The sequence below is a fragment of the Ptychodera flava genome, chromosome 14 (genome assembly GCF_041260155.1).
Source record: "Ptychodera flava strain L36383 chromosome 14, AS_Pfla_20210202, whole genome shotgun sequence".
Lineage (NCBI taxonomy): Eukaryota > Metazoa > Hemichordata > Enteropneusta > Ptychoderidae > Ptychodera > Ptychodera flava.
The window spans coordinates 21,059,966-21,084,867 of NC_091941.1; the positions used below are offsets into that span (position 1 = coordinate 21,059,966).

The window sequence follows — 24,902 nt, forward strand, 5'->3', positions numbered from 1 at the left end:
CAAGAAAAGAAAACATAAAAGAATGCATTGCCATTATAATCGCATTTTCAACACGACCAAAGTTAACTAGCGCGGTTTGAGTAGCAAATGATTTTGGTATTCGTCTAATTGAGTGAATATATAATATATGAACTATATATAAACTTTATCTAATATATAAACTGTATCTAATATATGATACATAAACTATGTAGGTACCTATATACATAGATTAATCAAATAATACAGATGGTAGATTATAAATAGTTCAAATAAATAGGGCTGATAAATGGACATACGTCACAGATAAATGAATGCTCGCATATATACATAAATACATACATACATACATATACATAAATACACACAAATATACATACATATATACGCACATTAACGTGTGTATATATAGTATATATATATCATATATCAGATATATATGTATATATATTATATATATATGTATATATATATATATATATATATATATATATATATATGAATGCTATATTAAAAAATTAACAATACACGGAATTAACCTGTGATAGAATTCTGTTAAGTAGGTATTACACATATTAGAAATTAACTGGTAAAAATTAAGATGTATGGATGACATATAATCGATATTGGTTACCTTATAGAGTCTTCAAGCAGCACCGCATCCATGTAATTGGCAATGACATTGATCCTTTCCTTCAAATCTTCCATACCGTAGTAGTCGCTTGCCTCCGGAAGGATATCTTTGACCGTCGGTAACTGATCGTCTGACATCGTTTTCTTAACCTTGTACTTGTTAGCGGCTTTTTTCATTGGCTTCGGTTCAGGTTTCTCGGGTAGTGGCACCACGGACTGCTCAACCTCGTCCTCGCAATGGACCGTCGTCTTTGATGAGACCCTGGTCGGAATATCTGTGTGGAAAGTTTTATGGTAACAATTATGCTTCGGTCATTTTCAGTATCAGATTTAGGGGAATATGATTAGCGACATTGGTCTGTCGAGGTCATGCTGTTGGCGCAACCGTATAACTTCAACTTATAGTAAATAATAGCAACCATCAACTGGGAGGGAAGCTGATAGTAAAGGTCAGCGATATAGTCCGTGAAGTCTGAGATCTTTATGGATGTAAAACAATCGACAACATGCATGTCCATGGAAATGACCGCATAACATTGATTCTTTATCATTTGAGTGGTCCTACAAACAGCAAAACATGAAGCTAATGTTACAGTCCAAAGCAAATACAAATTGATAAACCATGTCGGATTTCTTAGTTCATGAAACGACGCTGACCAAACGCAGCTACGGTGGAATAAAAAATTAGCCGGTCAGGTTTGCTGGTCATAGACTACACGCCGAAGGACGGAGAGCGTCCATAAGCAAATATCTCATAAGTTTACTGTTTCCCCGACAGAGGTAAAAGAAAACTCACTATCGATTTGTACTTCTTCCTCTTCCTCTTCGCCTTCTGCATCGTCATCACCGCTGCCACCAAGGCCGAGGATTTCCCGGATGTTCGTGGACAGAAATTTCACCATTTCGTACTTGTTCTCCTCCTTGTCGTTTTCCATCTTCACCTTCAGGAAGGCGATGATGATGATGGTGACGAAGAACGTCGTCAGCACGGCGAACATGGACACGGTGAAGGTGAAGAACAAGATGACGGCCAGCATGCTCCCGGCGTCCGTAACGGCGTCGTAGTCGAACTGGCCCAGCCAGGCGGAAAACAGGCTCTCCACGGACGTGATAAACTTCCTGTAACCGCTGGTCTTGGCGCCTATCACCAGGTACAACGCCTGGCTGTAGGCGAATACAATGATGAAGAAGACGATGCCGTAGTAGATAAAATCCTTGGATCCTTTGCGGAAGGTCCGGGAAAGCAGAGCCATGCGCCGGTTGAAGCGGAGGATGTTGATCAGTTTTATGAACGATAAGAAGACAATACTTGCCAGAATGTAGACATACACCAAGTTGATGGCAGCTGCTTGCTGTAAATTCACAAACGTGTTCGGACCTAAAGAGACCAAATCAGGACGGTAAATAAAGTATGATGCAGGGCATGCTGTTAAGATGTTAACAGTATTACCATAGATTGAACGTTCCTACATATGAACGAAGGAAATAACTCGCCTCTTTTTTCATTATCAGCCATAACGTTTGATTATTCTCATACTATGTCTGTAACTGGTACAAAATACCAGTATACCAGTCGAGCGGTACGTAGTCGGCATGACTAAGTTGTACGAATATCATCCTACCAATAGTTTCATTTTAGCCCACTTGTCATAAGCATTCAGACACCATATTTTCCTCAACATCCTGAAGATTCAAACTCTATATTCTTGTCTGTAATTATCGTGTTTGCTTGTTTGTTGGTTCGTTTGCTGATTGATCGATCGATTAATTGATTAGTTCACTGGGTTTACCTTGTGAATTGAGCTCGTCTACCGCAAAAGTAGAAAAGGCGCTTTGTTGAATTGTCAGGAAGATGGCAGCCAGGCACAGGACGAGCTTGATCATCTGTGAATTGAAATAACCGGCGGAAAAAGGTTACCACAGGATTTGCAAAACCTTTGAGTTTTCAAACGACGAAAATGCAGTCGAAAATGAATTGTACGATGTTGGAAATTGTATTTTCAACCATACTTAAAATGTTATGAAATCTTTTAGGGCTTTTTTGTAGTTAAAAACTATAAACCTTATACATAATTTAAAAACGCAGCAATTCCGTTTGGGTACATATGTGCGCGTGTAACGTCTGTGATATACTGGTCAGAAGATTGGCAAGTTTTCATCACACCTAGTCTCGGGTAACTGCACAATGCTTTGACTAAGTCCTGTATGCACGCTAGCCGTGTTGACGTCCCTCATTAAATAATTTTAGGTTGCCTGGAACTTGAGTCCTACCTCCACCCATGACCAGTACTTCTTGAAGTAGTCGCACTTCTGTCGCTTCATCCTCAGGATCTCCCGAACGATGAAATAGACGACAAAGACGATGAAGATGAGCTCGCAGGTGAGATAAAACACCCAGAAAGCACCGGCGTAGTGGTAAAGGCGAAGGACTGATATCGTCTGGAAAAGAAGCGCTCCCCCAGTGGTGGGAAATTCAACCAGCAGGGTGACCATGCTACATGGGGAAAAAGTCGTCATTAGATGCGATGCGAATTCTTTGATCCTTAGACGTGTAGTCGTCCCTTGTCACTGATTTATAGATTGTTCTTTGAGAGAGAGAGAGAGAGAGAGAGAGAGAGAGAGAGAGAGAGAGAGAGAGAGAGAGAGTCCGTGTCCGTGTAAAATTACGCCTCTTCGAGGGAGGGGCAGATTACGTTGGGTTTTTTGAAAGTAGGAAATTAAACGAGAATAAGAGGGGATACCTACCTGAACAAATTGGCGTTTGCGTTGTACAAGGGAAACTCTACAAAAACGGCTCTACTGAGACGATCGAACCACAGTGAATTCCAAAGATACTGCACTCTATTCTGAGCCCGCCCTCGGCTCCTTCCTTCACGTGACAGAAAAAAAAGATCGGTTGAATGTAAAATTGTCCGCGAGTGAAGCCGTCGCTGCAGCTGTTTCCCGGGGATGAGGAACAGAATTACAGTCCCTCCACCCTGTGGACAGACTGTGACAAAATGTTTGATTTGTGGATAACTTGCCCACATTCCCCAGAGTGATTTCTGTTCGGCCACGCAGTGTATCATGTGTATGCATGGCTGTCGTTACATTAATTTTAACATAGCATGTGCATATTCACATTATAACTTCGAATTCAGAAACATTCATGATTCCGAACCAAAGATTTGTAAAAAAAAACAAGTATAGAGTGAACACACCGCAGAAAATAGCAGCTTCCGAAACGGCTATCAGAACGAATACCTTAAAACTAATCAGAACAGAGCTGCTCATACATCCCGTATCATGACATCTTTCTCACCGAGTTCAGCAACGTATCCCCCGCCGTAGTACATCCTCGTTACGCCGTAAATAGGCAGGCCGTCCAGGTCATCGGAAGATTGATAGAGCCAGGATTCGTCGGTGTTCGTGTAGGAGTCGTTGTGTACAGACCAAAATTCGCCATGCAAGGCCTTGTCTTCGTCGCCCTTAGAGTACTCTTCGTAGCACACTGGAGTGACGTTGGCGAACTGACGTACCACCTGGCACAGTCCTGTGGAGAGGTAACAGCGCGATCTAAAGTCATATGACGCGTATGCGGAGGGGCCAGAGAAGTAACACCGATGACGTCACAATTTCTGTCCGTGCACTGCCAATACAACTGGTACATGTACTTTATATCATGGAGGTTCAAGTGAGTTACCTCCATATTTGCAAGTATGATATGAACGGCCGATGGTACAAGTTTACCTAACCCAAACTCTGTTTTTCGTTATTATGTGCTTATCTTCGTTGTATTTCAAAGTCTGACTGCTTCTAATATTATCACAGTTTCTAATATATTCGAAACTAAATTCTGGAAGCCATTGCCTTCCACGTACAAAATGCCAATAAACTTCACTTATTTCGTGACTTGGTAATAATTTATTGGAAAGTACTGTTACTGTGATATGTTTGTTTCTTCATTTGTTTGTGTTTGTTTGTTTGTTTGTGTGTTTGTTTACCTGATCGCACCCTGAGATGTCTCAATCGTGGGGAACCGATGCGGTAGCTGGCTAAGTCTTCTATGAAGTCCTTATCTGAATATGGCAAGCTATCGCCGTTGTACAACTCGGTAGGGTATAGGCCGGGTATCAGAACGTCTGTCAACCAGACTCCAAGTCCGGCAAACCCCTCTGACTCAATCTGCCAAAAATATAGGTAACATATTGATGACGTTTTTACTATGGGTTAAATGATGATGATGATGATGATGATGATGATGATGATGGTGATGGTGATGATGATATGGGTTACACCTGTGTCTGTCTGCATGTGTGTGTCAGTATGTGTTGAGTAGAAACTGTTCCGAGTTCATGTTTATTACACTAGCTTAAATCAAACTCTTTTTGAAATTATGTCGTCACAATAAGTATTAGTATTTTTCCATGATGTTAAAGGGATAGTCTCCAATCCATGGTCCTCGCATCAGTGGTTGTTGACATTGACTGTTTATGTGATTTTAGTCCTTTGTTCTTTTTGTGCACGGTTATTCAACTCGCTTGTAGTTAAAGTTGATAAAAACCCTGCCCTTTTAAATGTAGTTGCCTGTTGTGTGTGTTTTTTTTTCAAAATGTACGGAAAGCACTCTACAAAATTGAAGCTTGTGCCGATGTTTGGATATTCCAATGAGCTCACCAAGTTTGCCTGTTCTTAAAGGGATATAGTCGTCGGAACTGCGCTCAAAGGTCGTATGGAACCCATACGACCAATGCAAACACTGCATCCAAGGTGTGATGGTGATTTTTGAAAGTTAAAACATGTTTGTCACAATCTACATCGTATAATTTAAATGTTACAGCTATGATGATGAGGTGCATCTAGATATCGTGCACGAAATACATTGTTTGTCAACAAGAAACTCGCACAGGCGCAGTTCCAACGACGGTTTCCCTTTAATATAAGTCCGTATATTTCTGCAAAATGACTGCGGTTGCTGTAAAGTGGTCTGCAAATAGGCTTCGGCTTTACAAAACAGATTCAACGAGACTGATAAACAATAGAGAAAGACTGCACAGTCACCCGTGATACTAACCGATTCATACTCGTCATTCTGGAAGAACAAAGTGTCGAGTGCTTTGTGTTGGTAGAACGTATCGATTGATCTGTTGCTGAAAGCGAGAATGCAGACGATGAGTAAGAAAAAGAAATACGCGATGATCTCCTTCGTCAGCTGCCACATCCTCACTTCTTTCTGCCGCCTGAGGCGCGCCTCTTCCAGTTTGACAGGGTCCGGAGGGTCGAGAGGCGGGGGTTCGTATTTTATGATGTCTGCAAGTTAAACAAGAAATAAGTCAAGTGACGAGTAGCTGGTTTAACAAAAACGCCGTCGATTAGGTTTCATATCCTCTCAGGAATCAATCTGTGCTAAAATACACAAGCGCGGATTGCCCACGGTTCAATATCTTGTATATTAAGGTAGCATGCGCCTCAAAAGTGAAAGACTTACACTTTTGCTCAAACTTTCCTCAAGGAATCTTTCAACCATTCTCTTTCAAAATCAAGAATAAAAATCGGGGATCAGCGTGCAAATTTTGGTACTAGAGAAACAAATTACCCAAGATTTACCGACATTTAAAATTCAAAATGGCCGCCGTCCCTGTGTCAACTCTATGGAAAAAAATAAAATTTTCGAATTTCGACAAAAGAAGCCGGTGAAAATTTTTCTTACACCAAGTGCTTTAAAATGATCCCCTACAAGTGGTATATCAGAAAAGAATTGTAAGAGTTTGAGAGTCCGAATATCTGTGCCCGAGGCGATATACGAACTTTCACCATTTGGCAGGCCACTAGCAGGCTCAGTGAACACGGCATTTTTTCCGTGAACGTATAGGAGGAGCATAAGACACTTCATTCTTACTTTCGTCTGTATCTTTCTCTGTGTGCAAGTACTCCTCGTCGTTCTGGAGTTTCACGTTGTACACCTCTGTTTCAGGGTCTGGACTTCTGAAGATGAAGGCGAGCAATATGGCGATGACCAGAACCTGGAAGACACAAATGATATGATGTTGACATGTGATAATATTGCTGTCATATTACTGTAGTCGAAAAAGATGCGATAATTCTGTACAAAATAGGGTTTTGAAATATCTCCCTCTATCTCTGTCTCTCTCTCCCTCCCCCTCTCTCTCTCTCTTCCTCTCTTTCTCAATCTCGTTTGGATTAATGTTAGCTGGAAATGCTTCATTAAGTCCTTGAATAAACTGCAAACTATACCTCCAGGGTTATCTACACTTTATTTTTTAAAAGGTTCATCCGGATTTAGCAGAGTTGGTTTTTATTTTTGTCGTAATTTTTACTACACTTACTTTTATTGGTTGAATGACAAAAACACTCTGCGCAAACGAAGTCAGAAAGGAGACCAGCCAGTCGATGGATTTGTCGTTGCCCCATTCCATGCTGTACAGGATAGTGAAGAAAGCCGACAATGCGGAGGTGAGAAATACTAAACACCAGGCGATATAAATACACCAGTAAGGTAGCATAAATGACAGCTTGGTTTTTTTCTTCGTGGTATCTTTTCCATCTTTCGACTTCGCGTCGCTCGGTTTCTCCTCCACGGCTCCGTTCTCCTTCTCCTTGACGGAACCGTTTACCGTACCGCCCGGCTCCGACGGCGTCGTCGTGCTGAAGTCCTCGACGAGTCTGATTCCGCCGTACACGGGGTCCTTCTTGTCCTTGTGGAAGCTCTCCGGTGTCACGCTGCCGCTCTTCAGAAGGAGTTCCACGTCGGTGTTCGTAGCCCTGCCGCTAGCAAAGGAGAACTTCCGGTAGGGAAACCCGAACGATATCCGCTTCTCGTACTCTTTGTCCGCTTCCTTGATGTCTCGCTGGATCTCCTTAAGGATTTTGTCCACCTCGTCGACGCTCATTTTCTGGTCTGCCTCCGAATCCGTCTCATCGGCGACTTTCCCCGGCTCTAACGGGGGTTTCTTCTTCTCCTCCTCGTTCGAAGCGGAGATCACAGTTTGCTTCGACAAACTTTTTCTGAACAGCTGAATGAGAAGCAAGTTGATCGGGAAGACGATCAGGCTGCAGACGATACCGACATATATGGAATGCAGCGTAAACGAGAACGGACCTGCAAGACAGAAAAGGTGCGCAAATATGTCACGAAGGGTAGTAGAACAAACGTGCATGATGCGACGTCACCTCACTGATTTGCACGTTTAGGTACAAGACGATGTCATAATATGTGGATGGAAATTTGCACAAAAGACCAAAAGTAGAAGCGGCGATTCTCAGGAACAATTTAATTAATACTCTCCCTGGCCTAAAAAGTTATCTTAGGCAGTAAGAAAGCTGGTGAGCAGTTCTTTACATGTTGATTCAAATATTGTTCTTCTTTGCAACCGCAGTAACCCTCTTGTGCGTTCATATATTTAAAACACCACCTGTATGCACCGAGAGGAAATAACGGTCCTTCGATCTTGGACGACTAAAATGTCCTGAAATTCGTCACTATCAGCCAATTAAGCTACCTGGGTTGATGGGTTACTCATGATTCTCAAGACATGTACTAGTATATTAATGTAGAGGGTTGGACCTGTAGTTTCGGATCGTGGAAGAACAGAGGAGAGATTTCACCGACACGTTGACCTACCTAACTCGATGACCCTGCTGGTCAGGGACGTTCCTTCGGTGTTGTACCACATACAATTCGCGACCATAGATGTGTACAGGATCGACAGACAGCACGAAACCCTCTGCACTCGGGTGAAGTGGCTTCGCGACGGCCGCGAGACGACGGAAAACCAAATGTGTCCGTCCGTGAAGTCCTTTTTAGCGTTCGCCATGAAAAGTTGGTTGAACTTGGCAAGATCCACACTGCTGGCCACGGGAAGGATGCGTTGCACTTGGCAGTCGTCCTCTTCGACAGCTAACCACCTCTCGCAGAGGAAGTGGAAACTGGTGGGGGTTTAAGGGAAAATCGTCGTGACATTTGATGAGCAATGTATACGTACCGATCATACAAACGAAGGCATAATAACCGTGCGTTGAAACAGGTCTTGTCTAAAACTGTTATGCCAAGAGATAAAGATGGAGCTTTGGGCGGTAAACAATTTGACTCACTGTTGCTGTATTAGACCAATATGTATAATAAGTAGTCCAAAATGTACATATTACATATTGGGTTAAGTGTGTCAGTCGGTTATTATTACATAATGTGCATATTGGGCCAGCTCAACATATTAAGTTCATCATTACTTTTTGTGGAAGGACAAATACTACAATTGCACTAAGTTATGTCTAAGAAAGAAATGTGTTCATTGGATTGCGCCCTCAAACGGCAGTGAATTCAACTAAGACTAAGAGGCAAAGAAAGCGTTCGAAGACTGAAAGCGTCTTACCAGTCCCTGGTCTGCACGTCTGCAACTATCACTCTGCTCAGGTACCAGGATGCATTGCGACCCTTCCCAGAATTGTCATGCCAAATATGTATGCTGTACAGATCACCTAGACACTCCGGTACAGCCATCAAAAAAGTGCATTTGCTGCCCCGCTGGAAAATCTATCAAGATAAACGGCATGAGATGGTCCCCTCTAACTTTGAGATTTTGTCCCGATCATATATTTTTAAACCCAATCCAGACGACGCTGTATCAATATTATAGTTACTCCAAATTGTACAAAAAGTTTTAGGTAACGGCTATGAACTGGTGTGTTAATAACACGGAATACTATAAATCTTTGTTCCTCTCTTTCGGAAGTGCTTACACGTCTACTGATTGAGTTTTTCATTGACTGTCATGACAAGAAACAAATCTTTTAGTAGACATGAATAACGCCAAGCAAACTGTCATACTTCATTAGGAATTCAGAAATTCTTGGTTTTTGTTTTCTATATAGTTAAAATCTATACTCATAATACGAAAGTCAAAGAGTTTTGAATGTAAAAGCTTCGAAACTAAAACTGCTTGGTTGTAGGAAGCACCGTCACGTGGGTTACCGGACTGACAATCGGAGGACGATGAGTTGGAGACTAGCACGGTGTTGTGCTCTGCGGCAAGGAACTAAAATCATAATTGCTTCATTGGATTATTGGCAGTGGGTATTTACTTCTTCCTGTAACTGGGCGTTCGGCTGTTGGATTAGATGAAAAAGAGAGAGCCGAATGCCAGTGTACGTACCTGTCGTTTGCGGTCTTTCAGATGCCGGACCCTTGTTTTCCCGTTTTCACCGACGATCATTACAAAGACGTTGGACTTGGTTCCAGCACCGGTCCTCATGCCGGTATAGACGGTGATTTGGTAGAGATATTTGTCACCTCGTTGGTTGTCAAGCAATGGAGTCACTCCCCACTACGAATAAACAAAACGCAAAGAGCTTAACTAGGCTGCGATCTCTTTGCCCATCGCTTGTCTGTCCAACCTCGATGTTACAGGGGAAAGATGTTTGAGTTTCACTGCGAGTACAATCATGACAAATTATGAATACTAATGAATACTGCACACACCTTTTCGATGTCTTTCTTATCCATCCACCTCGCCCACACCATTATCGGGACGTAGAGAGCGAGAATCAGGAAAACCGTCAAAAACACCGACAAGTTGTCCTTCAGGTTCGCGAACTTGGCGAAGACGGTGTCGAAGTCGATGGTGTTCGGCGGCACAAAGAAGTCCGATGCGAAGGAGGTAAGATGGTCGCATTCACAATACGTCTTTATCGAACTTGATTTATTTGACACCTTGCAAAAGAAAGTGATCGGCGTTATTAATGAAAATGGCTTTTAGAGTGACTCCACATGCCGAAACACCTCTCTCTCTCTCTCTCTCTCTCTCTCTCAGCAGAATTCCTCATTTCCTGACCCGTTTTCCGCAAATAATTAGACTTATGGTTTTAACACTTACTTTGCAACCATCACTTTTCCACTGTTCAACACTTTCATCCCAGTATTTACATCCTGAGGTGAATACCTGCACATTAAAGTTCCAGTTACCTGTGAGAGTAGACCAGACAGTTACGTGAAAGATATGCTCGATACATTACAGTAAGACTGTCATGTATCTGGTGGTGAGAGAGACTTTGGGGAGATGCCACACATTGTAGGGGAAGCGGATCGAAGAGATTCTACTTTTTAGGATTAAAATCATGGCAAGACAGATTGTCACAACTGACGGTCAACATATTTTGCTAACCGAAAAAGATCGTACTAAATGTAAGCCCTTCGAGACAGTCCTTCCTGTGTAAAATTAGAGTGAATGAGTTGTGACGAAAAATCAGGCAGGAAACCTGGTACGGTTTTGAATATCTCACGGATAAAACCAGACTGAAAGATACGTCGCTCGAGGTCGCTCTCTACGCCCCCAGAAGGGGGAGCGTAGAGAGCGCCCTCGAGCGACAGATCTTTCAGTCTACGGATAAAACCAAACCGGTCGGATTCGGCCAGATAACGAACTTTACAATCATAACACATTAAGAGTTTCGACGAATCCATAATCATGCAGAATTCTTCGAAAAGTTGGACGGGGAAAGAAAATAATTTCAAGTAAAGACATGAATAAAATGCGGTGAATGACATTTTCAAATGCCAAACATAAAACAAAATCATGAAAAGTTGGCTTAGGCTACCTATGACGAAAATGCAAAATCACTGGTTACTGTAAATTTAGATAATTCAATGACATCCTGTTCATTTTATCTACTTTTTTATCTTCGCGAAAGAAACTTGGATCATAATGGCACAATGCGTTACCCACTGTCTTTGCAGTATTTATGGATGCACGCGTCAATCCGTCAACCATATTGCGCATGCGTGTAAAACTTTGTACCACTGAAACCACGATAGTGATAAATGCCGTTAACTCACTTAAATCGTCAAGGACTCCAATATAGTAACTGTCAGCGGCTTCAATTATCGTGCTCGGCACGAAAAACGTGCCCCTCAGTTCCTCTTTGGTTCCGTCGTCGATGTCAGTGTCGTTTTCATGTTCGAGATTGGGTAGAGTTCCTGTGTAGTTGAAAGCTGACAGTGAGGGCGCCTGGCCGCGCGTGAAGTACAGGGTGTAGTTCAGTTGTTCCCATGTGGTGTTGCCGTCGTCGGGAATGATCCTGAAGTGTACGGCCATACCGAGAGGTACCTTGAAAGAAAGACAAAAGAGGGAGATAACATGATAATGTTAGCTGATAGGAACTTGACCTCTCTTGACATGTCGGTGGGTGAACTTTGGAGTTGATGTTTTATGTTTGCGTGACCATCATCATCTGCCCCATCATCCTTCGAATTCGATGCCTTCTCTGATTAAACAACGTACTACGTTTATAACTTATATAAACTAAATTTTAGGTTTTCCCATCACTGTAATGGGGAGGACTTCAAAAAATTACAAAACTGAAAAAAAGACTAGGCAGCCTCCCCTACTATCGCCATCAATTACAAAGCAGGAAAACAGAACGATACGGCGGAAGAAGATGGCAAAATTGACATTTGCAAAATCGCCCCCTTTTTCGTTCGTTTGACATTATACTTTATCTTCCCTACCTCTATTCCGTATACCAAGAGTCCACTGCTGTCGTCAACGTTGGTGATGTTGACCGGTTCTGGCTCGGGTAAAGTCGGGGACTTCGGTAGCTCAATCAAAATGTCGTCTGTTAGTTCCGTCACTGAGATAGTAAGGAAACCAATCAATCAATACTTTATTCATCCCAAACACTGGGCAATTAAAAACAGGCATGTGACTGGATTGGACATTTTGGACTGCACCGAAAATGTGTTGTGCTCAAGTCAAGTATACTCAATACCAAAAACAAGTCATTTTGTGTGCTCAAGTCTGGTATTCTTGAAACTGTGAACTTGACACGTCGTTTTAAGCGAAATGATAAAACTTAAAATTGAAGAACAGATCTTTGGGGGAAAAAACGAGCATGTTCAGAATAAAAGCGCACATATCTATTGCAACGGGGACACTTTGACTGTGTTTGCAATTTGATTGGCAAACATGCAAAAAGAACGAGATTGTTACGATATGCGAATAATGCGCCGTAAAAATCTGCTACATGTGCATAATAACAGATACCCAAGTTTCATTATAGCGCTAAAAATCCCTCTCGCACATACCTATGATGTCATTTCCATCTGCAGACGAAAAGGACAGGGATATGACGTCAGAGGAGATGTAGGCCGATGAGTTGTCCCAGTCAAATGGGTTGCCACTGAAAGCCAAGAACTGATGGGAGAAAAGAACGACATTTGACGTTATGAAATTGAATATTATTTCAATGACTCGAGTGTACACTTGGGCTAGACGCAATCGAGTTTTCGTCGAACGACTGAACGTAAGTTTATTCAATCACGGGTTAAGCAATGCAGAAATGTAGTTTCGACGTCGTTTAAATACACATTATCATATCATATCATATCATATCATATCATATCATATCATTTCATATCATTTCATATCATAGCAGAGTACATTAGGAGTACATAGAGTAGCATCAGAATATCTGACAGAGTTTCCATCAGAAAAGAAGCATTTTGAATCTGATTAGCATAACCTCCCTTAATTCTTACCTGCGTGTCGACGTAACTGCTGTTGGACTGGTCCCCGAACAGCGCCGCGGCGGATGGCAACTGGAAGTTTCCTGAACTTGACTCCAGTGCCGATCCCGCAACGTCCGATGGCTTGTCCCTCTGCAGCTGAACAGACAACGTGGAGGTGTTGAACACGACGGGCGGCTGGCCCGGAACCCTCTTGCTAAGCACAGCTTCAGAGATGGCCTCCACTGTATTTACCACACTTTTGGTGATTGTCGAACTCTGGAATTTCAGACATTGTGTACAAAAATTGAACATAAGGCTTATTCAACGCCCGTTTCCAGTTATTCAACACTAATAAGAGAATTCGATAGATGCTTACCTGGGACCTTGTAATCGTGGTTGATGTGTCGTCATCGCCTGAGTCGGTGGACACGGATAAAACATTACCGGCACTCTGTGTTATCGCTGTAACATTTAAAGTGATGTGAAGTGTTGAAATAAGCACTTTAATTTCATTAATTTACATGCTGAGGGCGCTATATTCTACCAAAGGCGGTATAGTAGTGAAAGGGCTCTTGCTACTGACGCCTGGACTGCCGATGATCTCCCTCCGTTTATCTTTGTGAAATATCGTGCACCGGGAAATAATATTGCATCGAGTGAATTTGATGTAAAGAAGTGGAATTATAAAAGCGGTTTGTAATTGACTTTTAACCGTTTGCGAATCAGCAGTTGCAGGCTTTTAACGCAGATACTTAAAATATTGTCTCAAGCGCTCAAGAATTTCTGCCGTCATGAGCAGATTTGCCCCTCTATTACTCTGTATACATAGGGCATGTCCAGCGTACCTAGAGCTGTCGCCAAAATGTCATCTTCAGATTCGTTTTTCATTCCGACCAGGGCAGTAGACAGCTGCTCGATAGCAAGGGCAGAATTTACCTGCAGAGTCAGAACAAACATGTGTTATTTGTTTGTTTGTTTGTTTGTTTATTTATTTGTTTGTTGTATGTTTATTAGATTCGCTTGACTGAATAGTGTGACCCTTTTTTAAATAGTCGAAGCTTACTTTTTAGATAATACGGTTCCATTTAATCGGGCCGGGAGACATCAGTGAACTCTCGGTGTAGGAACATCAATACAAACCGAATTTTTGCATTCCAATCGCCGTTACTTTCATATATGCCTTTCAAAAAATTGTCGTTTTGACTAAACTGACTCAAATATTGACTCTCTTGACGCCTCAGATATTTAGCGGTCCCTTTACCTGACTGTCATCAGTGAGTTCTTCCGGTATCGATGTCATGGCAACCAGTGCGTTGGCCATCTCGGAGACCTCATCGACCGTGTCAACCGTGTCCGATATGGATTTAAGATCGTCTATGACAGATTCACGAAGCTGGAAGATAAGATGTTGACCAAAATATATGTAGTTAGCTCTGTTGTGTGTTTACGAAAGTTTCACTTCATGAATGAACAGGGGAAATATCACTTGAAGAAGATCTTGAAGAACTCCTTACCTCTCTTCTCGCCTCTACGTCGTCGGATTCCTGGAATACAACAGATATGTTTGTCATGTTTGGTATAAAAATAATTATAGGGAGGATTAGGACTTAAATGTTGATATCAAACTTAAAAGCTATGAAATATTTATATACTGATGTAAGGTAATGTTTAACAACTCACAAATTCGTCTGCAATTAACAAAATAGACAGGTATTCGCTGATTTTGAGCAAGTTTAAGGTTGTTACTTGACGTTTAGAGCAGCATTGTGTTATTACGCTTTCATCACTGTGAGTGACTGTTAAATATGAGAGAAATGGGTGTCTTGAGGCTTCATCGATCGATAATTATTGCCATTGAAATCGTCTCAGAAAAGGATTTAGCTAGTCAATAATACTTGCAGATAATTTTTGCAAAATCTATCAAAAAAGAACGTTTGCAATGGATGCAGTTGGCGTTATTTTCTATCGCCAGAAACGTTTTTCTAATCACCCAAGCACATTGTAATTCCAAGCTATTTTGAAATCCACTGTAAGGGTGAATGCACTTAGTTTGTCATTTTGTTGAAACTGGACGTTGTTAAGGTTCCAAGACAAGAAATTGACCATTTTAAACCAACATTCTCTAGTGTTTAAGAAGCTCAGAACCCCATAAATTGTATATTTTCGGAAAGCCTAGATATAGGGGAACAGTTTGGTTACTATAGTGTCCCATTGTTTACATAACTATCACGTGATAGGTAATTTGCATAACCTTTCAAAATCTGTTTTCCCTATGTTTTTGTTTCAATGCTTTGAGATATGTGGCTTGAATTTGTGTGAGAGCAAGCTGTCCGAAGGGTCTTGAAAAGAATGTCTCAGATTTTTTTAAACCTTCTACAATAGTTTTTATGCCAGAAAAACTTCCAGAGCAGTGAATTTAAGCATAGTTGATTTCTTTAAAATTGTGCTCCAAAAAAACTAAGCAAGATATAAAAATCTGAGACATACTTTGGAAGAGCGTTGTGACAGCTTGCAGTCCAGCAAGTTTGAGACAGATATTGTGAAGTATTAAGACAAAACATAGGGAAAACCGTTTTTTGGAAGGTTATGTAAATTACCGTGTCACGTGATAGATATGTAAACAATGGAGACACCGTGGTTACCAAAATGTTTCCGTATATCTAGGCTTTCAGAAAATGTATACTTTACAGGGGTTCTGAACTTATTAACCGTTAGAGAATTGTTAGATTAAAAATGTCAAATTTCTTGTCTTGGAACCTTAATCCAGCTGTAAATTAGAATTTTTATAAGGGGCGTCGGTTCGAGCTTGCAATTTTCACATTCCCCGTTGATTCCCAGATACTTAAGTTGAATAAAGTCATTGAATTACAAGAAATACACGATGACATACCGTCTCAGAGGCAGCCTGAGTGTTCAGAACGGATGCGACCGTGATAACAAGTGTCGCAGCGCCACTTGTGTCGCCGGAGTCGATCAGCTCGCCGAGGGCGCTGTCCTCTCCGGAGGTCAAATTGCTGAGCTTTTCCGTAAGGTCGTCTCCAGTTATTGACGGTGGCTCGACCTGTTTTGCGATAATTAGGAAAGAAATCATTGAAAAAAAGAAAAACACGAGACTTTTGCCGAGCAAACTTTTGATGTCATCTCTATGAACGTTTATTCATACAGTGATCTACTCATAGTAGTTTCACAATAATTTTATACTTTGCAAGTGTAGGTTTTTGTTCTGCTCTTTTGCGATGTTATGTTGAAACGTCTCGTGAATCTTCGTCCGAAGAACTTCCTTATATGAACAGTGTCTATCGATATTTTGAAGGATCATTTGCTGGTCCGGCGTAAACATTCACAATTTGACATAAATGTATACAATTTGCCGATTTTAAAGTCTCGCACAACATGCAAGGACTCTCGGCACTTTCACGCGCTTGCTTTGACAAGAACAACCAGCCTTCTTTTGCCACAGAAACATTTAAAAAATAAAACAAACAGAACGATTGAACTGCTTCGAGGAAGATACGATGCAAGAGGAGATGAATGCAATTACTGGCTTTCATACATGTGTTGTAAACGATATCTCACCGTGACTGTGAGTTCATACGACGCTTGAGCGCCGTATACGTCAACTATATTGACGGTGATGTCAACCAAATAACTGTGGCTTTCATATCCCAACGGCAGCAGAAACCCAGGCGATGCTTGGTCGTATCCTGCGTATGACTGTGACGTCACAGTCGAACCCTTGCTCTGGGAGTAAACCGCGTACAGCAGCGGAGTGTTGACGTCTTCCCAGCCCGAGCAGTTAACGACGAATTTGGTGTCCAGGGCATAACCTGAATTTGATACAGGAAAAGTGTCGTCAAAATCAGGGATTTATGAAAATATAATCCATACGCTAGTCACTAAAATCGAAGAAAGACATTCGAAATAAAAAGAAAGTGTAATCAAGACACAATTTTTGCGATGCTTTCTCAGACTTAAACGATTGTGGCATTGAGCAAGTGATTATTACAAGCATCTGATGACAAGACGAACGAGCTCTCACCTGTAGACGGCGTAATTGCACATTCTCCGTTAGCGGGAGGGGAATTCGTACTGATGCTAAGGTTTCCAACGCCGAACCCGATTGCAGCAATGCTAACAGTGACTTGCAGCCTGTAGAACGACCCACTCTCCAGCTGATCCGCGTTTATCGACAGGTAGTCAGATTTAGTTCCTGCGAGAAAACAACAACATCGTCATCGGAGAATTGTGAGAAGTTTTCAAACAACACGTATACATAGTGTAAACACAAATGTGTGCACAGAATTCATGCAGATTTATTCGCTTTGGAAAATCTAAACTAGCTCTAGTGATAAAAAAGACATGAATTCCCAAGGAATCAGGGCTTGACATGAAAATGGACCACACCATAATTCAAGGATCGAGTTGTATGCAGTGCTGTGGTTTCATTCAGTCAGAAAGAAAATTTAAAAACACGTGTTGGTTCTTGTACACTATGTAGCTAAGAAATAATGCAATGTGCGATTATATCTGTCTTCACAGGTATTATTTTGTGCATACTTTTACTGTAAATCCGAAAAGTATTCCAAACCTCTCTGCAACTCTATTAGCGCAACCATACCTGTACTGCTGAACGTATCGTCGACTTCCACTGCGCGGTAAACGCCGTACTTTTGATTTGCCTGCCTCAGCGTCCACTCTATGTCCCATTCATCGGAAGACGGGCAGTTGGAGCACTGCAACTGGGCTACCAAGGGTGAACTGACGGTAACAGCGTCCAGGTAACAATTTGACAGGCATCTGAAAACAAAGATGTGGTATTAACAGGAACGTCAACATGTCATATTGACTGCAGCGACAAACTGCGCGGTGCGCGGTGCGTGGAATTTGCGATTTTGTTGATTCTACCGGACACAATCAGGTAAACACCATTGCTTTCGTTTCTGGAGATCTTGTACTTGCCGCTTTTCAGATCAAGGTCCTCCATCGTGTTCAAACATTGTATTATACGAAGAAAGATTCAAAACGAAAAAGATGATGATCTTGTGGAGACTGCGCCAAGAATGTCAATTTGAAACAGCAATTTGATACTTTTACTTGAAACGACCTAAAAATAAAAGAGCAGGAAGCATCCATACATAAGTTTTCGGTTTATGCTTAATAACTAACTCACATTATGCTGACTTCCAATTCACCAATGATTGGCGCTTCTGTGGGCATATTTGACGTTTGTGCTTCTGTGGAAGCTGCTAACGTTGTTGGCGCTGCTGTGGAAGCCGCTAACGTTGTTGGCGCTGCTGTGGAAGCCGCTAATGTTGTTGGCGCTGCTGTGGAAGCCGTTAACGTTGTCGGTACTATCGTAGTTGATTGCACGACATCGCCAAAGCAGGCTTCCTGCCCGAATTCGGGGAAATAGTCGCAGTCGATCCCCCAACTCGTCCACCTCTCTCCCAGTTCATCACGACAACGCGTTCGGACTTTCTCGCACAGCGATCGGCACGGCAGGTAGATGTGCCCAGTTTCCGAACACTCCGGCAACATTACAGAGCAAGCAAACGCCAGGGCGTGTTCAGAGCAGTTCAGCGAAGACGTCAGATTTTGGAGGAAACCCGCCGCAAACTGCTGGTTGTCGGCAAAGCTGTTCGGAAACACAGAGCTGTTGTAAGGGAGAATGTTCTCGCATTCGGACACTGCGATTTTTTCACACTGCAGCGACCGACTCCGTGAACCATACGCTGGAACGAAAAGGGAGACATATATTTTAATTTTCCTTTTAGATTATTGAGGCAATAATTCCGATATTTGAAGTAATGACAACATACAAATAACAAAGTAGAAATACTACATCTCACCAACAGTGCAGTCCCTCTCATCTTCTTTGTCGCTGCAGTCTGGAATCCCGTCGCAGTGGAAAGTGTTGGTAATGCATTCATATTCAGAACACTCGAACTCGTTCAGCAAACACGTTGAATTGATCCCTATCAATCGAAGGATTTGTAACAATGAATAAAGATTCTAAAAGACGTGACACGAATGAGTATTGACATCGTGACAGCAACGTTTACTTTTTGCAGTCGGAACTACCATCTTTTTCTCCTTTTTTAAACAAAACTGTAATCGTTTGGAAGCTGCCAAGCCGTCGATGGCTGCACTAAATTCTCACTGGTTGGAAGACAAATATACAGCTACGGTCCTGCATTTTAATCATGGTTGTGGGTGTGGTGGTGGTGGCGGTTCTAGTAACTATCGTATACTTGTTGCGGCTGTATCCCGCTTTGCTATATCTCAAAAAATGCCAACTCCGGGAGCATTCAGTTATCGGCGTTTTTTACTCCTCAACAAATTGTTTGAATACTGTATTATACCAGATATAAGATTTCTCGCGTTCGTTCCACAAAACATTCTCATATTTTGAGGCATAGTACCGAATTATAGAAATTAATTCACCCTAGGTGCCGATTAGATCACGAATATGAGATCATTTTTCCAGTTGGATTATTATAAAGGTCACGTTAACAAGTCAGCTCAACTTACTTTGATTACAGTCGGTATGATTTTCGTCACCGGCATCGGCACAGTCAACTATACCGTCACAGAACCAGTCACCGGGAATACACTTGTCATCACTTTCACAGATGAACTCGTCGTATTCACACGACACTGCAAATTAAAGAAAGAACGTGATGAATGAAATGGTATCTTGTCCTCCAGAAATCTGTGATTCAACTCACACGGTCACCAGAGTTCAGTGACAATGCTCAATGCTCGTCCCGTTTTAATATCATTAACATTTACACGATAACTTCGATTTTCACCACCAAGAATAGCGTTGACAGGAAAAACAGACTTCGAGACAGTTATGTCTACGAATGGAGAATGGAGAAACCGTTATGTCGTCACACATGAAGCAAAACGAAAAGTAAACAAGATGTCTTACCACCATATTTTAATAAGTTACATACTTCCGAATTTAACCCTACATGAAAAGTATTCACATGTTTAGGAAACTGCGGGGCAAATGACCCCTGTCTCCCCTATACATACACAAACTGTACACAACAGACAACAATTTATCAAAAAACAGTTACGTACCATAGTTCAAAGAGAGTTTAGAGAGTTTTAAAGAAGCGTCGACAAAGATGTGTACAGGCACGCAATATTATCACATACAACACAATTTAACACACTAGCATGCGCGCGTTTTTGTGTATGGATAATATATAAAAGTGAATCGAAAACCGCATTAGCTGTATCTTGTGCATTTTTTTCGGTGAGATGATTTGAAAACAAGACGCAACTTATGTTAAAATACTAAAGTGTGATCACGGACTGTTTTTCAAACAGTAGTGACGAACATAAACCTTATATTTTAGTGGCGAAATCATATTTTACCCGTAAGTTGACATGTACATGCCAATCGTTAAGGATTGAAATACATGTAGTGATACTGAAAAGAAAATATGGCTTAATAACGTCAAAACCATCTCTTCGAACATTGGATGGCATTTCGATGCAAAGCAAAATGCAAAATGATACATCTAATGGGACTTTCACTGGTAAGGTTATCATGACATGTGTTTAAAGAATATTATAGTGTCTGAAGAAACATAGCTAACACTTTTATACAGTAAATTAACATAAGTTACTGCAGCAGAATAAAACGCATGCAATTAAGTGAACCTTTGACCCTAAGGGATGCGACGAGCACAAACCTGGACAATAGATATCTGGATTGCCAACAACAGGGTAATCGTCGCATTGCAGCCACTCAGTATCGTTTCCAAAGTGCGTACTGCAATCCTCCACGACTAGCTCACACAGAGAGCGACATGGAAACATTGCATAGTTTGAGGCTGTACATTCAGGCAAGATAGCGGCGCAAGCAAATAGCATGAGGTACTCAGAGCAGTTACGGAATGGCGTCAATTTGCTTATAGCGACAGATGCATGTGTTTGGTTGACAGCCAGTCTGTTGGGAATGGCAGCTAGGTTGTAAGGCAATGTTGCATTGCACTCTGGTATGGTGATATTCTCGCACTGGTAAGAATGGTACTCTCCTGCAAGAGATACAGTGGACAAGCGATACTTTCAGGACAAACACAGGTGCAACCTACGGACACATTGTCTAAGACTCCAAGGGACTTGTTATTTTCATCAAAAAATATACGACAGCTATTTTAAAGTTTCGTTAGTGTCACATCACACATGTATTAAGACCTCTAAGGTGTCACTGACTTCAAAAGTGTCCCCATACCAAATGTCCCGTGAGATAGGGGGTTACCTAACGTAAAATGGACGCTTTTGTAGTCAGGGACACCTTTGAGGTCTTCACACACATGCCATGTGACTTTTCTGGAGTCACTAGGCGTTGAGACTGACATTGCACGAACAAACACACTTCTACGTCATTCAAATGACCCCTATTTCCCATACATGCACTAACTGTATACAAAATTAATACAAGAGAGAAAATTTATCAAACAATCATAGTTTACAGAGAGTTTAAGAGGATCATCGACAGAGATGTGTGTAGGCATGCAATGTAGTCAGGTACAGCACAAACTTTACACGTAAGCATTGTGTGTGTATGGATAACATAGTAACTAACTACTATGAGTTTCAAGGCAGTGTATTTAAGGAATATTGCAGTGTCTGAAGAATCGTAGCTTACACTAGTTTTAAAACAGTCAAATTAGGGAAAGTTACTGTAGTATAATAAACCGCATGCAATTAATCTAATCCAACCTTTGACCCTAAGGGATGCGACGAGCACAAACCTGGACAATAGATATCTGGGTTGCCAAACACAGGGTAATCCTCGCATTGCAACCACTCAGTATGATTTCCAAAATGTGTACTGCAATCCTCCACGACTAGCTCACACAGAGAGCGACATGGCAACATTGCATAGCTTGAGGCTGTACATTCAGGCAAGATAGCGGCGCAAACAAATAACATGAGATACTCGGAGCAGTTATGGAATGGCGTCAATTTGCTTATAGCGACAGATGCATGTGTTTGGTTGACAGCCAGTCTGTTGGGAACGGCAGCCAGATTGTAAGGCAATGTTGCATTGCACTCTGGTATGGTGATATTCTCGCACTGGTAAGAATGGGACTCTCCTGCAAAAGATACAGTGCACAATCGATACTTTCAGGACAAAAAAGTACAACCTAGTCAGTCTCAGAAGCTTGACGTCGTTATCAAATTGAGAAAGGGCAGCTTTTTAAAAGTCTTTCGTTAGTGTCACATCAAACATGCCAGTGACTTTTCGGGAGTAACTGTTCTTGAACGCACGAACGATTAAATTTATATGTCACCCTGAACAAGATATCGTTGAAACAATGATCACAAAGAAAAGACAGTCGATTACGCCATCGAGAAAAACAGTTAAAAGAAGCCAAGAAAAAGACGTTTTTCGTTTAAAGGAACGTTTACACAGAATAGAGTGATCACAATTAGCACCAGCGCCACAATAGTAAGAGAGTTAAGGAAAGTTAGTTCCTGGTTGAAACGGTAACATCCACAAACGACCCGACAAATCACCACTTTTAACGACACATAAAGACGCACTTTGCTTTAAAGTAAAAGAAAGTTACGACTGTACTGTATATTTACGGGTTAGAAGTCCCGGCCAAAGAGACCTCATCACAAAGCAACACTTTAGTTTTACAAATGTGAACCGAATAGCATCGGGAGTAGCACAAACCTGGACAATAGATTTCTGGATGTCCAAAGATTGGGAAATCATCGCATTGCATCCACTCCGTCTCGTTTCCAAAATAATCGCCGCATTCTCCGACAACTTGCTCGCACAGGGAGCGACAGGGCAACCTAGCATGGTTCGAGGAGGAACACTCGGGCATGACGGCGGCACAGGTAAACTGCATGAGGTATTCCGAACAGTTTTCAAAAGCTTTCACGCCGCTGATGATGTTGAACGCATGTGACTGATTCGCGGCGATATTGTTGGGAAACACAGTTACGTTATAGGGTAGCGAGGCGCTGCAGTCTGCTATTGTGACATTGTGACACTGGTCATAACTGGACACACCTGAAAAAGTAAATACAATACATAAATGACAACTCAGAATTGATCTTAACACTCGCGCATACGGCGCAGTTAAAAAATCTGCACCAGCATATAACACACAGATACAATCCTGCGCTCACGACTTTAGAGACAAAGTGCGAATAAACCCCCTTGATATAAAGGAAAACGTATAAACACGGGTAACATCAACGGAATATGGCATAACACAACGTGCAAGACCAATTTAAGAAACATCACGACCAAGAACACAGTTTACACCAGATAACACTTTACAAGGACTGTTTACTGACAGTGATGAAATCAATATTTCATCGCATGCAAATGAAGCAAGAACGGCCCAAGAGAAGAATGACGGATATGAGAACCTTTACAAAGACTACGAAGAGCAGTTCAGAAAATACAACCGTACGGTAAGTAGATAGTGGCGCACTCAGAGACTAACAGAGGACAGCGCTAAAAAGACATGAAACGAAACGAAGTGTTCCTATAGAGTAGCGTAACATCCGAGAGACAGCCGTCGAGAGATATAAAAGTATTTAGCAAGACACATCACAACTCGATGACGTATATAGCATTGCGATCCACCAACCTGGACAATACACATTCGGATTGCCGGACTCCGGAAAATCGTCACAATGAAACCACGCCGTGTCGTTGGCCAACGATCCTCCGCATTCCTGTAAAACTTGTTCACACAGAGACCGACACGGCAGCATCTCATCGCCTGAACTGGAACATTCAGGCATCACAGCACTACAGGCGAATAACATGAGATGTTCCGAGCAGTTTTGGAAAGACATCAGGTCGTTGACAGTGAAATATGCTTCTTTCTGACTCTGGACTATATCGTTTGGCATGACAACCAAGTTGTACGGCAAGAAGGGATCACAGATCGAGATTGTTACATTCTCGCACTGGTAAATGTCTTCAGGATCTGAAATGATGAACATTGGTTATAAGTTAAATTAACATAACACGTGCATCATGAATCCACAGGATGACATCAACTGCCAATCAAAGGCAATGCAATATCCATGACAAACGATCACTACAATAACTTTCAACATTCTCTTGAAGTTTCTGTCTTACGTAGTGATCTGTAAAATCATAGACGTAGAGAAACTACTATGGTCCAATGGGCGACATTTTTCTTAACGCCCAATGGAAATGCACTCCCCAACAAGCGATCTCCGATAGACTATCGCGCATTTCAACTCGCGCAAAGTACAAAATCGTCGGCAACAATCGATAGTTATGTTCAGACATCTCACACTCAAAGAGCTATTCATTCAGTAATACATTACTTATCACTGACAAGATGATGCAACCTATGAAGTTTTATCTGTCCAGGTTGTCCATACGCGTCATCGGAGCTTTAAAAATCAACAATTAAGAAGATACAGCTTACGAAAGGTTAGTTAGACAGTTGATTGTGTTAGATGATGCAAAGTACGATAGAGCCAAATGACAGAAATTTACGCAAAAATAAACAAGGGCCCTGAAGTCTCATTCGTTACAAGCTTGTTAAAATAAATAGTCAAACAATCGTCTACGAAATATTTGTAGACAAAGTCAGCTGAACATCAAGATGAATCTAGTCCTAAAAGTCCACAACCCTTCGAGTCAACAGTATTTCAGAAAACATGTTAAGACCATTGTTTGGGATAATGCAGAAGCCAGCCTATTTCCGATCGTTAGTCGGAAGTTGTCAAGTTACAGAGCGATGAAACTAGGCAAAGT

At 41.7% G+C, this 24,902-nt stretch overlaps 1 protein-coding gene across 32 annotated transcripts in view; it reads right to left on the bottom strand.

The window, feature by feature from the left end:
- LOC139149714 (uncharacterized) overlaps positions 1 to 24,902 on the bottom strand; it is a 77,028-nt gene that overhangs the window by 2,215 nt on the left and 49,911 nt on the right. For 29 of the 32 annotated variants that reach the window (XM_070721616.1, XM_070721614.1, XM_070721615.1 and 26 more), the window contains 34 exons: positions 23,752 to 24,096; positions 22,818 to 23,162; positions 21,886 to 22,230; positions 20,821 to 21,165; positions 19,643 to 19,768; positions 18,961 to 19,086; positions 18,282 to 18,843; positions 17,730 to 17,908; positions 17,151 to 17,321; positions 16,688 to 16,938; positions 16,002 to 16,172; positions 14,626 to 14,655; positions 14,373 to 14,504; positions 13,957 to 14,047; positions 13,488 to 13,573; positions 13,142 to 13,387; positions 12,689 to 12,797; positions 12,113 to 12,234; positions 11,441 to 11,711; positions 10,482 to 10,570; positions 10,088 to 10,318; positions 9,762 to 9,932; positions 8,982 to 9,142; positions 8,234 to 8,538; positions 6,939 to 7,711; positions 6,491 to 6,614; positions 5,666 to 5,901; positions 4,596 to 4,776; positions 3,914 to 4,144; positions 3,358 to 3,481; positions 2,884 to 3,106; positions 2,403 to 2,496; positions 1,409 to 1,990; positions 614 to 887 (listed from right to left, as the gene is read on the bottom strand). In XM_070721616.1, the coding sequence (XP_070577717.1) occupies positions 614 to 887; positions 1,409 to 1,990; positions 2,403 to 2,496; positions 2,884 to 3,106; positions 3,358 to 3,481; positions 3,914 to 4,144; positions 4,596 to 4,776; positions 5,666 to 5,901; positions 6,491 to 6,614; positions 6,939 to 7,711; positions 8,234 to 8,538; positions 8,982 to 9,142; positions 9,762 to 9,932; positions 10,088 to 10,318; positions 10,482 to 10,570; positions 11,441 to 11,711; positions 12,113 to 12,234; positions 12,689 to 12,797; positions 13,142 to 13,387; positions 13,488 to 13,573; positions 13,957 to 14,047; positions 14,373 to 14,504; positions 14,626 to 14,655; positions 16,002 to 16,172; positions 16,688 to 16,938; positions 17,151 to 17,321; positions 17,730 to 17,908; positions 18,282 to 18,843; positions 18,961 to 19,086; positions 19,643 to 19,768; positions 20,821 to 21,165; positions 21,886 to 22,230; positions 22,818 to 23,162; positions 23,752 to 24,096 (7,852 nt within the window). The remainder of the gene's footprint in view (positions 1 to 613; positions 888 to 1,408; positions 1,991 to 2,402; positions 2,497 to 2,883; positions 3,107 to 3,357; positions 3,482 to 3,913; positions 4,145 to 4,595; positions 4,777 to 5,665; positions 5,902 to 6,490; positions 6,615 to 6,938; positions 7,712 to 8,233; positions 8,539 to 8,981; positions 9,143 to 9,761; positions 9,933 to 10,087; positions 10,319 to 10,481; positions 10,571 to 11,440; positions 11,712 to 12,112; positions 12,235 to 12,688; positions 12,798 to 13,141; positions 13,388 to 13,487; positions 13,574 to 13,956; positions 14,048 to 14,372; positions 14,505 to 14,625; positions 14,656 to 16,001; positions 16,173 to 16,687; positions 16,939 to 17,150; positions 17,322 to 17,729; positions 17,909 to 18,281; positions 18,844 to 18,960; positions 19,087 to 19,642; positions 19,769 to 20,820; positions 21,166 to 21,885; positions 22,231 to 22,817; positions 23,163 to 23,751; positions 24,097 to 24,902) is intronic. The other 3 variants (XM_070721620.1, XM_070721641.1, XM_070721628.1) reach the window with 3 other exon arrangements.